Source organism: Mobula hypostoma, chromosome 11 (assembly GCF_963921235.1).
Source record: "Mobula hypostoma chromosome 11, sMobHyp1.1, whole genome shotgun sequence".
NCBI lineage: Eukaryota > Metazoa > Chordata > Chondrichthyes > Myliobatiformes > Myliobatidae > Mobula > Mobula hypostoma.
In genome coordinates this window covers 91459330-91477422 of record NC_086107.1, presented here as the reverse complement: position 1 = coordinate 91477422, position 18093 = coordinate 91459330, and the positions used below count along the sequence as shown (strand labels likewise).

General features: G+C 46.8%; 1 protein-coding gene across 1 annotated transcript in view; it reads left to right on the top strand.

Annotated features, from left to right (window-relative positions):
• Window positions 1-18093, top strand: part of LOC134353940 (vesicular glutamate transporter 1) — a 130756-nt gene that overhangs the window by 94545 nt on the left and 18118 nt on the right. The window contains exons 6-9 of the mRNA XM_063062514.1: window positions 4529-4615; window positions 7846-7988; window positions 9891-10040; window positions 16770-16902. Coding sequence (XP_062918584.1) covers window positions 4529-4615; window positions 7846-7988; window positions 9891-10040; window positions 16770-16902 — 513 coding nt within the window. The remainder of the gene's footprint in view (window positions 1-4528; window positions 4616-7845; window positions 7989-9890; window positions 10041-16769; window positions 16903-18093) is intronic.

Genomic DNA, 18093 nt, shown 5'->3' with positions numbered 1-18093 from the left:
TTTGGGTCCCTTTCAAATCGTTCCCTTCCCAACCTAAATTTATGCCCCTTAATACTGTCCCTCCCTATCCTAGGGAAAAGACTGTTAGTGTCCATCTGAGCGATGCCTCTCATAATTTTAAACATTTTTATAAGGTTTTTAGATCAGAAATTTAAACATTTCCATATTTTGCCCCTTATTCTCCTACTTCCTGAGGAAAGAAGACCCAGCCTGGTCTATCTCTCCCTATAACTCAGACCTTCTCATCCTGGTAACATCCTTGTAAGTCGTTCCTGCATTCCTTCTATTTTAACCACATCTTTGCAAGAACAAGTTGGCCAAAACTGTACTCAGATCTCTCATCAATCTCACCAATGACTTACGCAACTGCAACATAATTTCCCAACTCCGACATACCACTCCCTGACTGTGGAAGGCCAGCTGGTGTATTCGTTGTCCCACAAGAGTGGAATCCTGGTAAACCTTCGTTCCTGCGGACCATGCTGAACTCTGTGGTGAAGGCCAACACCAAAGCAGCATGTAGTGGTTCTAACAGAGACCATGTTACCATTGCACCTTAACAGGGAGTGGATTCAAATAGCATAAAGAAATCCCCATCCCGTTCTCCCCACCTATAACACTAGGGGTTCTGAGACGCTGGAAATCTAGAGTAGAAATCCCCATCCCAACCCTCCCATCTATAACACTAGAAACTCTGAGAGGCTGAAAATCTCGAGTCATCATCATCAGGTGCCATGCCCATTTTGAGCTTTGACTGCCATGACCCACAAACTCCTGTTTCGGGTCAAGTGGATCAACAGTAACACACACAAAATGCTGGAGGAACTCTACGGGTCAGGCAGCATCCATGGAGAAGAGTAAACGATCAACGTTTCGGCGAGCTGATGAAGAGCCTCAGCCCAAAGTGCCGACTGTTTAACCCATCTGTGACTGCTGTTCCATTTTTCCTGACTGGAGTGAGACTCAGACATCCCACAGCCCACACATTATGCCACAATCATGCTCACAGTGCAGTGAACTTTGTCAAAGACAGGTAAACATTATCAAAGTACGTACTGTATATGTCACCCTATTTTGGTAATCCCTTGAGATTCATTTTCTTGCAGGCATTTACAAGAAAATGTTGAAACACAATAGAATTTATGTAAACCAAATGAAGACTGACAAACAGCCAATGTGCAAAAGAAGACAAATTGTGTAAATACAAAAAAATAAATAAATAATATTGAGAACGTGAGTTGTAGAGTCCTTGAAAGTCAGTCCGTAGGTTGTGGAGTAAGTTCAGAATCGAGGTGAGTGAAGTTATCTCCTCTGGTTCAGGAGCCTGATGGTTGTAGAGTAATAACTGTTCCAAAACCTGGTTGTGTGGGAGCCAGGGATCCTGTATCTCCTGTCTGATGGTAGAAGTAAGAAAAGAGAATGGCCTGGGTTTTGGGGGTCCTTGATGAAGGATGCTACTTTCTTGTGACAACACTCCTTGTAAATGCACTCAGTAGTAGGAGGGGCTTCAGCAAGGGCCCTGCACTGCATGCTGAATCACCAGCCTCCTTGTCCAGCAGACCCTATGCTTATCCTGGAACCTCCATATACTGAAGCTCAAACTCCAGGTCACGAATGCAAAGCCAAAAATAAAGTCACAAGCACGTCTCTTTGAATAGTCCTGAATGATAGTTGTAAAAGTATCAGCAATGAGGGCTGTCTGACTGACAGGGAGACTCGACCAATCAGGTGCTGGAGAGCCTGAACAACACAACCAAGATGGCCCAAGGAACTCAGCAGGTCAGGCAGCATCTATGGAGGGGAACGAGCAGTCGATTTTTTTTTGGTCGAGACCCTTCAACGGGAGATCGCACAATCTTTTTCCAGTTTGTGCGATGGTGCAGCCGCTGCAGGGGCTCGATGGGGAAGAACCCAGTGTAGGGTTCTTCCGCTACCAGACAGGGAGGAGCCGAGTTGGGTGAGGAAGCCCCTCAATTATTGTGAAGGTGCACCTCCTTCAGGGGCCAAATGAGTGACAACAGTCCTATTGGTTTTAAGGAATGTAACTACTTTACACATTGACTATGAATGCAAGGATGAAAAGTTATTGCATTGTTTATTCTTGTAAGTAATTTCATATTAAGAATAAAGTTTATTTTGGTTTTTTAAAAAATCCAATTTCATTCTCCTCACATGCCCGTCCACTCGTCCCTCACAGAATGAGGGGCAAATTTCTGTGGCCACCAGCCCACACACTTTTGGAATGTGGGAGGACACCGGGGTACACAGGAGAAGGCCAACATGGTCACAGGGAAAATGTGCAAACTTCACACAGGCAGCTCTGGATGTTGGAATTGAACCTTTCTTGTGGATCTTGGATTTCCTCACTTGCACACCACAGTGAGTTCAGATTGGTAACAACATCTCCTGCACAATCTCCATCAGCACAGGTGCACCACAAGGCTGTGTGCTTAGCCCCCTGCTCTACTCGCTTTACACTTACGACTGTGAGGCTCAGCACAGCTCCAATGCCGTAATTAAGTTGGCTGACAACAGCACAGTTGTTGACCAAATCAATGGTGGTGACGGTTCGTCACTTAGGAGGGGATAGAAAATCTGGCTGAGTGGTGCCTCAGCAACAACCTCTCACTCAATGTCAGCAAGACCAAGGAGCTGATTATTGGCTTCAGGAGGAGGAAACCAGAGGTCCATGAGCCAGTCCTCATCGGGAGATCAGCAGTGGAGAGGATCAGCAACTTTAAATCCCTCAGTGTTATCACATCAGAGGACCTGTCTTTGGTCCAACACATAAGTGCAATTAACAAAGAAGGCACAGCAGCACCTCGACTTCCTTTGAAGTTTGCAAAGATTTGGTATGACGACTAAAACTTTGACAAACATCTATAGATGTGTGGTGGAGAGTACATTGACTGGTTTCATCTGGCATAGAAACACCAATGCCCTTGAGTGGAAAATCCTGCAAAAAGTAAGGGATATGGCCCAGTCCATCATGGGTGAAGCCCTCTCCATCATTGAGCACATCCACATGGAGACCTGTCGCAAGAAAGCAGCGTCCATCAGCAAGGACCCCACCATACAGGCCATGCTCTCTTCTCACTGCCGCCATCAGGAAGAAGGTGCAGGAGCCTCAGGACTCACACCAGCAGGTTCAGGAACATCAACCATCAGGCTCTTGAACTAGTGGGGACAACTTCACTCACCCTATCACTGAACTGTTCCCACAACCTATGGACTCACTTTCAAGGACTTTTCATCTCACGTTCTCACTAATTATTGTTTATTTATTTATTATTATTAGTTCTTTTTTTCCTTTTTTATTTGCACAGTTTGCTGTCTTTGGCACATTGGTTGTTTGTCTGTCCTGTTGGGGATGGTCTTTCATTGCTTCTGTTGTGTTTCTTGTATTTACTGTGAATGCCCACAAGAAAATGAATCTCAGCGTTGTATATGGTGATATATATGTACTTCAATAATAAATTTACTTTGGACTTTTGAACATAAATTTAAATGTTTCATTAGCAAATTAGTGCTGACAGTGCTGCAGAGAGAGATAGCACAGGCCCTTCAGCAAACTGTCCATTTACACTAATCCCACCCTAACCTTGGATTTACTGAGTATGCTCTCAGGAAAATAAATCTCAGGGCTGTCTATGGTGACATTGTGTACTTTTATAAATTTACTTTGAGCTTTGAATTGAACAGGGGTCAGTGGAACTGTCAGCTGCAGCTCTGCGGCGCCTTAAAACAGTTTTGATCTCTTTTCCTCCAGTCTGACTGCCAGTGATCAGCAGATCACTAATCCTCACTTGTAGGCTAGAGGGTAGAAGGTGGAGGGTGGAGGTGATGGGTGGAGGGCAGAGGGTGGAGGGTGGAGGGTGAAGGGCAGAGGGTGGAGGGTGGAGGGTGAAGGGCAGAGGGTGGAGGGTGGAGGGTGAAGGGCAGAGGGTGGAGGTGGCAGGTGGAGGGTGGAGGCTGGAGGGCAAAGGGTGGGGGTGGAGGTGGCGAGTGGAGGGGGAAGGTGGGAGGGTGGAGGGTAGATGTGGTGGGTGGAGGGCGGAAAGGGGAGGGTGGAAGGGTGGATGGTGGAGGTGGTGGGTGGAGGGCAGAGGGTGGAGGGTGGAGGGTGGAGGGCAGAGGGTGGAGGTGGTGGATGGAGGGCAGAGGGTGGAGGGTGGAGGGTGGAGGGTGGAGGGTGGAGGGTGGAGGGGGGAGGGTGGAGGTGAAGGATGGAGGGGGGAGGGGGGGAGGCTTCAGAACTAAAATGTGGCCTGTGGAGGACTGTCCAGGTGCGTGGGTGGGAGGGAGGGAGGAATGGGGTTTGTTTTGTTGCTTGTGCTCTGTGTTGTTCTGTGCAGTAACTTGCTGTGTGCCAGGCACTGTGACCATTCTATGTTGGTACCTGAATGTGCAACAACATTTGCAGACTGCCCCCAGCACATCCTTGGGTGTGTTGGTTGTTAACACAAATAACACATTTCACTGTATGTTTCGGTGTACACGTGAGTCTTGTGTTGTATTCTCTCCATAGGTTCCTATGCTGGAGCTGTTGTGGCCATGCCCCTCGCGGGAGTCCTCGTCCAGTACTCAGGGTGGAGCTCGGTCTTCTATGTCTACGGTACGTGCTGAGGGACAGCAAGTGGGGTTCGAGGAGCACGGCAGTACACAGTGGACAATCCACATCTCCACCCCCGGCTGGCCTTTGATCATTGGTAGTGGTATTGGTAAGAAGGAGGGGCAGAGGGAAGTGATAGGCAGGTGAGTTCTGGTCATTTCTCTCCTCTTCCCCCTTCTCTCCTTTTCCATTCCCCATTCTGCCTCCCCTCTTACCCTTCTCTTCTCCTCACCTGCCGATCACCACCCTCGGGTGCCCCTCCTCCTTCCCTTTCTCCCACGGTCCACTCTCCTCCCCAATCATATTCCTTCTTCTTTAAGCCCTTTACTTCTTCTGCCAATCAGCTCCATGCTTCTCACTTCATTCCCCCCCTACCCCCACCCACTTACTTTCCCCTCACCTGGCTTCACCTCTCACCTTCCAGCTTGTACTCGTTGCCCCTCACCCTACTCTCCCCCCCACACACTTTCTTATTCTGGTTTCTGTCCTCCCCCCCTCCTTTCCAGTCCTGATGAAGGGTGTCGGCCCGAAACGTCGACTCATTGTTCCTCTCCATTGACGCTGCCTGGCTTGCTGAGTTCCTCCTGCATTTTGTGCATTCCACTCTGGACTTCCAGCCCCCTTGTGTTTATAGATTGAGCGGACAGCCAGAGGTTTTTCTCCCAAAGCGGAAATGGCTAATACAAGGGGGCATAATTTTAAGGTGATTGGAGGAAAGTATAATATAAATGGTAAGACTCTTGGCAGTTTGCAGGATCTGAGAGATCCTGGGGTCTGTGTCGATAGGACACCCAAATCTGTTGTGCAGGTTGACAGTGTTGTTAAGAAGGCGGATGGTGTGTTGGCATTCATCATCCGTGGGAATGAGTTTAAGAGCCGTGATGTAATGCTACAGCTATACAAGACCTTCATTAGGTCCCACTCAGAGCACTGTGTTCAGTTCTGGTCACCTCACCACAGGAAGGATATGGATATTATGGAGAGAGCGCAGAGGAGATTTACGAGGATGTTGCCTGGATTGGAGGGCGTACCTTATGAGAATAGATTGAGTGAACTCAGCCTTTTCTCCTTGGAGCAATGGAGTATGACATGTGACCTGATAGAGGTGTATAAGATGATGAGAGGCATTGATCATGTGGATAGCCAGAGGCTTTTTCCCGGGGCTGAAATGGCTAACACAAGTGGACGTAGTTTTACAGTGCTTGGAAGCAGGTACAGAGGGGATGTCAGGGGTAAGTTTTTCACACAGAGAGTGATAGGTGCATGGAATGCACTGCTGGCAATGGTGGTGGAGGCTGATACAACAGGGTATTTTAACAGCCTCTTGCACAGATACATGGAGCTTGGAAAAATAGAGGTCTGTGCGCTAGGGTAATTCTAGGCAGTTTCCAGAGTAGGTTACATGGTCAGCGCAACATTGTGGGCTGAAGGGCCTGTAATGTGCTGTAGATTCCTATGTTCTACAGGGGGGGTGTCAAAGGTCGGTCTTCTACAGAGAGTGGTGGGTGCATGAGATGCGTTACCAAGGGTGGTGGTAGAGGCAGATACATTAGGAACATTTAAGAGATGCTTAGATAAGCACATGGATGATAGAAAAATTGAAAGATATGGGAGGGAAGGGTTAGAGTGACCTTAGGGTAGGTTAAAATGCCAGCACAATATTGTGGCCCGAAGGGCCTGTAGTGAGCTATAATGTTCTACGTTCTATTTTTGTCAACATTGAGTAAGCGCCAGGAGGAGGGACCTGTCCCCGAGGGACACTTAACCCCAAAACACAGAAGAATGCTTAGCCACACCCATGTGACAGTCATGTGACCTAAAAGTGATAGCCAAATGCCATTAACCTGGCATTGACACAACAGCTCGAATGGTGATACTGGTGTGAACTGTTTCTGTCTGCCTTTGGGGTGCTCTCCGTAACCAGGAACTGATGCTGAGATACACAGGGCAACAAGCTGGCCCAGCAGGTAGAGCCACTGCCTCACAGAGCCACCAGAGAGCCAGGTTCAATCCCCACCTCGGGTGCTGCACCTGTAGAATTTGGAGGTTTATTCCGGGTGATCCGATCTCCACCCGCATCCCAAAGACGTGAGGGGGTTCTCATCATGTAGGTGAGGCACAGAATCTGGAATAACAACAGGAATGTGCGGAGCATATGTCAGTGTAGGTTAAAAGGGGGAGCACAACATCATGGGCTGGAGGGTCTGTACTGTGCTGTTTGGTGTAGGATGATCGTAAATGGGATTTGATTCTTCATTGCTCCGGTGCCCTGGATCAGTGAAGATGTCTGTGTGGAGTCTGCATGTCCCTCCAAGGAGCTCCAACTTCCTCCCACATCCACATCGTGCGTGTCAGTGGGTTTCACTGTAAATTGTCCCTGGTAGAATCTGTAGGGGGGGATAAGTTTATGGGTCAGTGGGGGAGAATGGGGTCAGTATAAGCGGTTGACGGCCAGCACAGGGGCCTGAAGAACCATTTTCTGTGTTGCATCATTCCATGAATGTTTTACCAGGAGGTTGCCTGGACTTGGGGGTATGAGTTTTGAGAGTCTGCGTAGATTGGGACGTTATTTCCTGGAATACTGGAGATGAGCAGAGACTTGATAGAGGTAGATAAGATCATGAAAGACAGAGACAGGGTGGAAGCACAAAGTCTCTTTTACCAGGGAGGAAGTGCAAGAAGCAAGAGGTCGTAGGTAGGCTTAAGATCAGAGGTGAGAACTTTAAGTGGGACTTCAGGGGCAACTTCTTCGTGTGAAGGAAAGTGCGTATTTGGAACAAGTTGCCAGAAATAGTGATTGAGGCAAACACATTATCTCTCCTCATCATCGGGGTAGGTCCATGGATAGGAGAGGTTTAGAGAGCTGTGGGCCAAATGAGAGCAGATGGGATCAGCTCCTTAGATAACACATGGACAATGAGGTCAAAGGGCCTATTTCCCTCCAGAATGACTCTGTGTCTCTGTCAGGGCATGTTGGAGGGAACAGAGTCATAGAACAACATAGCATGAACATAGACCCTTCGGCCCAATCAGTCCATGCTGACTGCAAAGCCGATCCAGCTAGTCCCGATTCCCTGCGTTCATCCCATATCCCTGCAAGGCTTGTTCCTCCATGTACCCGTCCAAGTGCTTCTTAAATGATACTATTGTACCTCCTCTGGCAGCTCATTCCATACACAAAGATATTGGACGTTCTGAAATAAATCTCTTTCCACCTTTCTCTTGGCCATCAGGAAGCTTTGGCTTGGTATGGTACGTGTTTTGGCTACTGGTGTCCTTCGAGAGTCCCGCCAAACACCCCACCATTTCTGAGGAGGAGAAGACCTATATAGAGGAAGCCATTGGAGAAGGTGCCAACCTTATGAACCCTCTAGCGGTGAGTGTGTCCTTTCTCTACGTCCCACATCTTGAACAGAGGGTGAAGTGGGATTCAAACCCAGATCCTGCTGGTGCAGGGATGAGGGTCCTCCCAGAGTCACAGTTTGATGAGGAAGCCAAGGGATACCAACTGGGCCTGCACCACACAAGCCTCCACATCCAGCATTTTATGCATCTTCCACAGGATCCTATCATTAAACACATCTTTCCCTCCCTCCCTTCCCCCCCCCCCACTCTCTACTTTCTGCGGGGATCCCTCCTTTTGTGACTCCCTTGTCCATTCATCCCACCCCAACAATCTCCCTCCTGGCACTTAACCCAGCAAGAGGCACAAGTGCTACACCTGCCCATTCACCTCCTCCCTTCAAGGCCCCAAATAGTCCCTCCAGGTGAGGCAATACCTGAGCATCAGTCAGAGTCATCTACAGAGTCCAGTGCTCCCAGTACAGCCTTCTCTACACTGGCGACACCCGACGTAGATTGGGGGGGGGCCGCTTTGTCGAGCACTTTTGCTCCGTTCACAACAGGCAGGATTTCCTGATGGCATCCCCATTCCCATCCCAACATGTCAGGCCTTAGCCTCCTCTAATGCCATGAGGAGGACACTCTCAGGTTGGAGGAGCAACACCTCATATTCATCGAGTTAGCCTCCAACCTGGTGGCCTGAACATCAATTTCTCTAACTTCCAGTAATTTCTCCCCTTCCCCCTTCTCTCGTTTTCCATGCCCCCTTCTGGCTGCCCACAGTCATCTGCCAGCTCGCACTCCTTCCCCACCTGCTTATTTTGACGTTTGACCCCTTCCTTTCCAGTCCAGATGAAGGGTCCCAGCCCAAGACATTGACTGTTTATTGCCCTCCGTAGATGCTGCCTGACGTTCTGAGCTCCTCCAGCGTTTAGTGTGTGACAGCGGCTCGATCCCCTGCTTGGGCAGAGCTTCGCATTTTCTGAAAGGCTTTAAACCACTTCTTCCTGTGGTGGGGGGGAGGTCAGGAGGAATAGGTGTGTTTCCTCTAAGCTCACAAGGAAACGGGTAGGATCGGCCTTTGTCCCACCTCTACTCCTACTCCCAATTAGACCCTCATCAGGAACAGCTTCCATGTGCCATGAAAATGAAATCTCCCCCCCCCCAAGGATCCTCAGATCAAGCTTCAGCTTTGCCACCACTGCTCCTGTCCCGTAATTTAAAGGGACAGGATATACAAACCATAAGACCATAAGACATAGGAACAGAATTAGGCCATTCGGCATGGGAGGTCTGCTCCACCATTGCATCATGGCTGATTTACTATCCCTCCCAACTCCAGTCTCCTGCCTTCTCCCCATAACATCCGACACCCTTATTAATCAAGAACCTTCAACCTCTGCTTTAAATATAGCCAATGACTTGGCCACCACAGCCATCTGTAGCAATGAATTCTACAGATTCACCACCCTCTGCCTAAAGAAATTCCTCCTTAATTCTCTTCTTAAAGGATGTCCTTCTATTCTGAGTCTGTGCCCTCTGGTCCTAGACTCCCCCACTATTGAAAAACATCCTCTCAACATCCACCCTGTCTAGGCCTTTCAATGTTTGATAGTTTTCAATTAGATCCCCCCTCATTCTTCTAAACTCCAGTGAGTCTAGGCCCAGAGCTGTCAAGTGCTGCTCCTGTGTTAACCCCTGCATTCCTGGGATCATCGGGAATAAATCTGAGAGAAGATTGAGGTTATTTACAGGACCATAAGGAAGGAGGAAGGCAGTGGGAGTAATGGACAACACCCACAGGTACACTGGGTTGTTTGATTTGAAGTCTTGTTGAGAGACTGGGGATGTGGTGGGTGAGGAGTGGGAGGGGTGGGCAGGTTCACTGTGATCTTGACCTTGGCCTGATTCTCTTCTTGGTTGCGTCTTCTGACAGAAATTCAAGGCGCCCTGGCGCAGGTTTTTCACCTCAATGCCTGTCTACGCCATCATCGTGGCCAACTTCTGTCGCAGTTGGACCTTCTACCTGCTCCTGATCAGCCAGCCGGCGTACTTTGAGGAAGTTTTTGGGTTTGAAATCAGCAAGGTACAACATGCATCCTAATGCACTGAGAGGGGTGGAGATCTCATAGAAACAGATACAGCTAACAACACGGTAGAGAAGTGAGAGTGAGGAAAGTTAGTTCCACTGGTAGATGAAATCAGAAAAGTTGCTTCCACTGGTAGATGAAATTAGATCTAGGGTTATAGCCTCAAGATTCATGGGAATAGATTTAGGATGAAGATGAGGAGAAACTAAATTTCCCAGAGGGTAGTGAACCTGTGGTATTATCTGGCCAGGGAAAAAGCAGAGGCTACCACATTAAATTTATTAAAGATAGATTTAAAGGAAGAGCAGGATCGACGGGCCAGATGGCCAACTCCTGCTCCGATTTCATGTGTTCTATTTTTGATTTACAATTTATTTATTTTACTTTTATTTTCTTTTTATTTACTTCATCTTTCTGGTAAAAGGTGTACATTAGCATTGCATTAGACTTCAATGTGCAAGGGGATTGAGAGAATCATGTTGGTGTTGTTTAAAGGCTGATTTATACTTCTGCGTAGTAGCCTATGCAAGTGGCCTACACCGTTGTGAGCATTTATACTTGTGCGTTGGTGTGTCTGCGTCGCTCTGCAATTCACCGCCAAAACACTAGTCGGCGGTGGGGTTTCTATGCCACCGTGTTGAGTTTTCTCGTGTTGAAACTCTACACGAAGAAACTCAAACTTCAAACAATGGCGACTGAAACTGAAGGAGGGTGAATTTCCTGTGCTTGTCCGGCCACTGAGGGACCTGGACGAGGAAATGCATTTCAAATATTTTCGGATGTCGGCAGGTTGATTTGACAATTTGGTTCATCGTCTCCAACCATTTATTTCGCATCAGTGTACGCACAGTATACTCTGAGACTGGCAATCACCATTCGAGTTTTAGCTTCAGGTGGAAGTCAACAGGCTGTAGCAACTAGCTACAAACTGGCATCAAGCACAGGGTCCTCCATAATTTCGGAGGTCTGTAAAGCTTTATGAAAAGCATTGCAGCCAGAGTTCCTTCCATGCCCTTCAGTCGCCCAATGGGAAGCTATTGCAGCGTAGGAGGAAATGCGAATCTACCAAGCGGACCAATCACAGTTGTTGCTGTCTGCGTAATTACATTTTTGGGGAGGTGCGCGTCAGGCTACGGTGTAGGGTACGGTGTGGGGTACGCGGCTACGCCGTACTTAGGGCGTCAATTTGACGCACAAGTGTAAATTGGCCTTTATAAGAGAGGGAATTTGCTGAATGCCTACGAGATGGCTTTTTAGAGCAGCTTTTGCTTGAGCCTACTCTGGAAAAGGCTATCTTAGATTGGGTGTTGAATAATAATCCAGATTTTATTAGGGAACTTAAGGTAAAGGAACCCTTAGGAGACAGTGATAATAGTATGATTGAATTCATACTGCAATTTGAGAGGAAGAAGCTTAAGTCAGCAGTATCAGTATCACAATGGAATAAAGGGAATTACAGAGCCATGAGAGAGAAGCAGCCCAGGTGGATTGGAGGGGGATACTGGCGGGGATGATAGCAGAGCAGAGGTAGTTGAATTTCTGGGAATAGTTCACAAGGTGTAGGTTAGAAACATAGAAACATAGAAACATAGAAGATAGGTGCAGGAGTAGGCTATTCGGCCCTTCGAGCCTGCACCACCATTTATTATGATCATGGCTGATCATCCAACTCAGAACCCCGCCCCAGCCTTCCCTCCATACCCCCTGATCCCCGTAGCCACAAGGGCCATATCTAACTCCCTCTTAAATATAGCCAATGAACTGGCCTCAACTGTTTCCTGTGGCAGAGAATTCCACAGATTCACCACTCTCTGTGTGAAGAAGTTTTTCCTAATCTCAGTCCTAAAAAGCTTCCCCTTTATCCTCAAACTGTGACCCCTCATTCTGGACTTCCCCAACATCAGGAACAATCTTGGAGATGCTGCATTTAATTCCCTCATCCAAGTCATTAATATATATTGTAAACAACTGGGGTCCCAGCACCGAGCCTTGCGGTACCCCACTAGTCACCGCCTGCCATTCTGAAAAGGTCCCGTTTATTCCCACTCTTTGCTTCCTGTCTGCTAACCAATTCTCCATCCACATCAATACCTTACCCCCAATACCGTGTGCTTTAAGTTTGCACACTAATCTCCTGTGTGGGACCTTGTCAAAATCCTTTTGAAAATCCAAATATACCACATCCACTGGTTCTCCCCTATCCACTCTACTAGTTACATCCTCAAAAAATTCTATGAGATTCGTCAGACATGATTTTCCTTTCACAAATCCATGCTGACTTTTTCCGATGATTTCACCGCTTTCCAAATGTGCTGTTATCACGTCTTTGATAACTGACTCCAGCAGTTTCCCCACCACCACCACCGACGTTAGGCTAACCGGTCTATAATTCCCCGGTTTCTCTCTCCCTCCTTTTTTAAAAAGTGGGGTTACATTAGCCACCCTCCAATCCTCAGGAACTAGTCCAGAATCTAACGAGTTTTGAAAAATTATCACTAATGCATCCACTATTTCTTGGGCTACTTCCCTAAGCACTCTAGGATGCAGACCATCTGGCCCTGGGGATTTATCTGCCTTCAATCCCTTCAATTTACCTAACACCACTTCCCTACTAACATGTATTTCGCTCAGTTCCTCCATCTCACTGGACCCTCTGTCCCCTACTATTTCTGGAAGATTATTTATGTCCTCCTTAGTGAAGACAGAACCAAAGTAATTATTTAATTGGTCTGCCATGTCCTTGCTCCCCATAATCAATTCACCTGTTTCTGTCTGTAGGGGATCTACTTTTGTCTTTACCAGTCTTTTCCTTTTTACATATCTATAAAAGCGGATACATCCCACAGAAGAAGTTCTCAAATGGCAGAGGTAGGAAACCATGGCTGATAAGGGAAGTTAAGGACTGCATAAAAGCCAAGGAAAGGACATACAATGTTGCAAAAGTGAGTAGGAAATTGGATGATTGGAACACTTTTAAAATCAAACAAAAGGCAACTAAAAAAAGCCATTAGAAGGGAAAAAAACGAAATATGAGGGCAAACTAACTGATAATATAAAGCAGGATGTTAGAAATTTTTTCACTACCAAAAGATACTAAAAGTTCTTCCGATGAGAGTTGATATTGGACCATTGGAAAATGATGCTGGTGAGGTAGTAATGGGGAACAAAGAAATGGCAGATGAACTTAATAAGTACTTTGCATCGGTCTTCACAGTGGAAGACACTAGCAGTGTGCCAAAGCTCCATGAGTGTCAGGGAGCAGGAGAGAGTGCCATTGCTATTACAAAGGAAAGGGTGCTAGGCAAACTGAAATTCTTTACAGTGGATAAGTCACCTGGACCAGATGGACTACATCCCAGAGTTCTGAGAAAGGTTGCAGAAGAGATAGCAGATGCATTGGTTATGATCTTTCAAGAATCATTTGATTCTGTCATGGTTCCAGAGTACTGGAAAATTGCAAATGTCACTCCACTCTTTACGAAGGGAGGAAGGCAAAAGAAAGGAAATTATAGGCCCGTTAACCTAACCTCAGTGGTTGGAAAAGAGTAGGAGTCCATTATTAAGGATAAGGTTTCAGGGTACTGGGAGACTAATGATAAGGTAAGTCAAAGTCAGCATGGTTTCTCTAAAGGGAATCTTGCCTGACAAATCTGTTAGAGTTCTTCGAGGAAGTAACAAGCAGGGTGAATCAAATGGGTGGGCAGTGGATGTCATTTATTTGGATTTTCAGAAGGCATTTGATAAAGTGCCACACATGAGGTTGCTTGACAAGATAAAATCCCGTGATATTACAGAAAAGAGGAATGGCTGACAGGCAGAAGGCAGCAAAGGGGGCCTTTTCTGATTGGCTGCCAGTGACTAGTGATGCTCCTCAGGGGTCAGTATTGCAACTGCTACCTTTCACATTGTTTGTCAATGATTTAGATAGTGAAATTGATGGCTTTGTGGCAAAGTTTACGGATGATACAAAGATAGGTGGAGGGGTAGGTAGTGCTGAGGAAGCAATGTGATTGCAGAAAGACTTAGACAAATTGGAAGAATGGGCAAAAAAAGTGGCAGATGGAATAGAGTGTTGGGAAATGTATGATAATACATTTTGGTAAAAGAAACAAAAGTGCAGACTGTTATCTAAATACGAAGAGAATTCAAACATCAGAGGTGCAATGGGACTTAGGAGTCCTTGTACAAGATTCCCAGAAGGTTAATTTACAGGTCAAGTCTGCCGAAAAGAAGGCAAATACATTGTTGGCATTCATTTCGAGGAATAGAATATAGAAACAAGGAGATAATGCTGAGGCTTTATAAGACATTAGTCGGGCTGCATAGAGTAGTGTCAACAGTTTTGGGCCCCATATCTCAGAAAGGATTTGTTGTCATTGGAGAGGGTCCAGAGGAGGTTCACAAGGATGATTCCAGGAATGAAAGGGTTAACATATGAGGAGTATTTGGCAGTTTTGGGCCTATACTCACGAGAATTTAGAAGAATGCAGGGGAGATCTCATTGAAAACTATCGAATGTTGAAAGGACCAGATAAGGTGGGTGTGGAGAGGATGTTCCTATGGTGGGGTGTCCAGAACTAGAGGGCACAGACTCAGAATTGAGGGGTGACCCTTTAGAACAGAGGTAAGGAGGAATTCTTTTAGCCAGAGAGTATGAGTCTGTGGAATGCTCTGCCACAGACAGCTGTGGAGGTCAAGACCGTAGATATATTGAAAGCAAAAATTGATAGTTTCCTGATTGGTCAGGGCATCAAAGGTTATGGCGAGAAGGCAGGTGTATGGAGTCGAGTGGGATTAGAATCAGCCATGATGGAATGGTGGAGCAGACTTGATGGGCTGAATGGCCTAAATCTGCTCCTATGTCTTATGATCTTATGGTCTTATTGTGATGCAGCCAGTTTGAATGCTCTCCACGGTACATCTTAGAAAGTTGCAAGTGTTTTTGATGAGATACTCTAGAAATTTGCAAGTGTGAGGCATTGATGAATAGGGTCTTTTACTCTGGGTCAAAATGTGAAGTATTGGAGAGCATAGCTTTAAGCTAAGAAGTTTAAAGAACGCACACAGGAGATTATGCAGATGCTGGAAATCCAAAATAACATACACAAAATGCTGGAGGAGCTCAGCAGGTCAAGCAGCATCTATGGAAAGGAATAATTTGTATGCGTATATGTTTTGTTCTCAGTTTGAAAGAGGTGTGCAGAGCAGGTCCTTTACCCAGAGAGTGGTGGGTGCCTGAAGTGGACTGACAGAGTGGTGGTAGAAGCAATTAGGATGCAGGACTTTGAGGTTTTTAGTCAAGCACATGAAAATGTGGAGAATAGAGGGATATGGACCACATGTAGGTAAAAAGTGTTTGTTTAATCCAGTAATGTTCAGCACAGACAGTGATCTGAAGGGACTGTTCCAGCATTGTACGGTTCTGGGTTCTAAACTGCGAGAGGAACTCAGCATGTCAAACAGCATCTGTGGGGGGAGGCGTGGATGATGTTTCAGGTCGTGATCCTGCGTTTAAAGATTTTTAAGATTTAAAGGTTAGCTTTATTTGTTACATATGCGTTGAAACAACAAAACATACAGTGAAATGTGTTGTTTAAGTCAACAACCTACACAGTCCAAGGATTTTGTCCTTGGCAGCCTGCAAGTGTGGTCACGCTTCCAGTGCCAACATAGCCTGCCCAAAACTTACTAACCCTTGCTTGTACATCTTTAGACCATGGGAGGGAATCAAAGTAACTGAAGAAAGCCCACATGGCTACGGAGAGAACGTACAAACACCTTGCAGAGAGCGGCGGGAATTCACCGCGCTGTAAAGCATTACACTACCTGTTATGCCAACAAGATAAAGAGGACATTTCCTCCATTCAATCAAAAGTCAAAGTCTATCCCGAGCCTTTGTGGCCCATCAGGCCGGTGCTTGTGCCAGTTTCTGTGCCATGAAGTGACTGAGAGTACGAGACTCCCCCGCCCCCCCGGATAGAATGCCAGTCTATCACGAGGTTAACCCCCAGCATTGGCCAGTACCCATTTTCAGCTGGGTGGACTGGAGCAGTGTGTGTTAAGTGCCTTGCTCAAAGACACAACATGCTGCTCTGGCCGAGACTTGAACCCACGACCTTCAGATCGTGAGCCCAAAGCCCTAAGCATTTGGCCACACCATTCCCTCCAATAGGGAGGTCCAAAACCAACCAGAAGCAGGCTGTCACAAGAGAAGTTTTGCTACACAGAGAGACATGAGAACATGGAACTCATTCCCACTGGTGGTGAGAAACTATTAGAAATGTTCGGCAGTCCTGTCAGCATCTGTGGTGAGAGAGAAACAGGGTTAATTCTTCAGAACATTGGAAGAGAGGTCAGCAGCTTGAAGAGTTAATTCTGCTGCCACCCAGTCCTGCTGAATGTTCTGATTTTGCATGCTGGATGTGGTGAAGTTGCAGGAGATTGGTGTGGAGCATAGTCACTAGTATGCACCAAATGGGCTGAACGGCCTGTTGTGTTGCTTTGCTGCCTGTGCCACTGACCTGGTTCAGCAGAGGAGACCATGGGACCGGGTATCAGGTGGCGAGTACATTGAACAACTGGTACCATGTCTCACTTCAACAATGTGCCCAACGCTCTAACCCATCTTGACCCGGTACTGAACAGCTCAAAGGAGCTAGTAGTGAACACCAAGCCCTAAGGTATCTGAGGTCATTAATTTCATATTCACTTTTCCCTCCACTCAGGTCGGCCTGTTGTCTGCTCTCCCCCATCTCGTCATGACAATCATCGTGCCCATTGGCGGACAAATCGCTGACTTCCTCCGATCCAAGAACATCATGTCCACCACCAATGTCCGGAAGCTGATGAACTGTGGAGGTTTGTTTCTGCAGAGTTCCTCTACGATCACGGGGATAGGGCTACCTCTCAGTCCAATACCAAGCCCACTTACCTGCCGCCATTTCCTGGCCCGCTCACTCTGCCATTTCAGTGACCACCCGGACCCCAACGCATTCTCCCACCACAAGTCCATCTCTTTCCACCACATCTGGAGGCTCCTACAGTGCTAAACAAGAGGGGTTGGATGGGAGGGGGAGGGGTGAAAGGACTTGTGAAAACATTGCCATTATAAGTTATTGCTATGCTCAAAGTTTTACCAAGTGTGATGGGTTTTTCTTGGAACAGAGGAGGCTAAACAAGAACATTAGAACATTGGGAAGTTTTTGGCAAGAACAGACAATTCGGCCCACCAGAGCTTGCTGAACTCCTATTCACATAGTGTATTGAAATAACTATTGAGTTTAGATTTGAAAGTCTCTAAACTACTAGTCTCAGCTACACAACTAGGTAGTTTGTTCCATGTGTTCACCACTAGCTATATAAAGAAATGCTTCAGGATGTTAGTCTAAAATCTCCCTTTAACCGGTCTTCACTTTTGGCCCCATGTCCTTGTTGATGGATTAATTTTGAAGTAAGATAGAACATAGAACAGTACGGCACAGTGTGGGCCATTCAGCCCGCATTGTTGTGCCAATCTTCTAACCCACTCGAAGCTCAATCTAACCCTTCCCTCCCACATAGTCTTCCATTTTTCTTTCATCCATGTGCCTATCTAAAATTCTCTTAAATCTCCCCTGATGTATCTGCTTCTACCACCATCCCTGAACATAGAACCTACTATCGAACATGGAGCAAATTCTGTGCCAACCTTCTAACCCACTCGAAGAAGATCAATCTAACCCTTCCTTCCCATATAGCCGTCCATTTTTCTTTCATCTATGTACTTAATTATGAAGCTATGGGGGTGCAAACAGAGTGAATCAGGAAGACCTGCAGTCAACCCAAGCAGTCTGCTGGAAGTACTCAGTGGATCAAGCAGCATCTATCGGAGGGAAAGAACTGTTCTCAGGACTGGTGCAGGGTTTCTAACTGAAGCATTGACCATTCCTTCCCTGATGCAGAAGCTTCTCAGTCCTCCCTGTTCCTCCAGCAGATTGTGTGCTGCTCCAGATTCCAGCATCTGCAGCCTCTTTTGTGTCTCCAGATAAGGACAGCCTGTTGCCTTGGGCG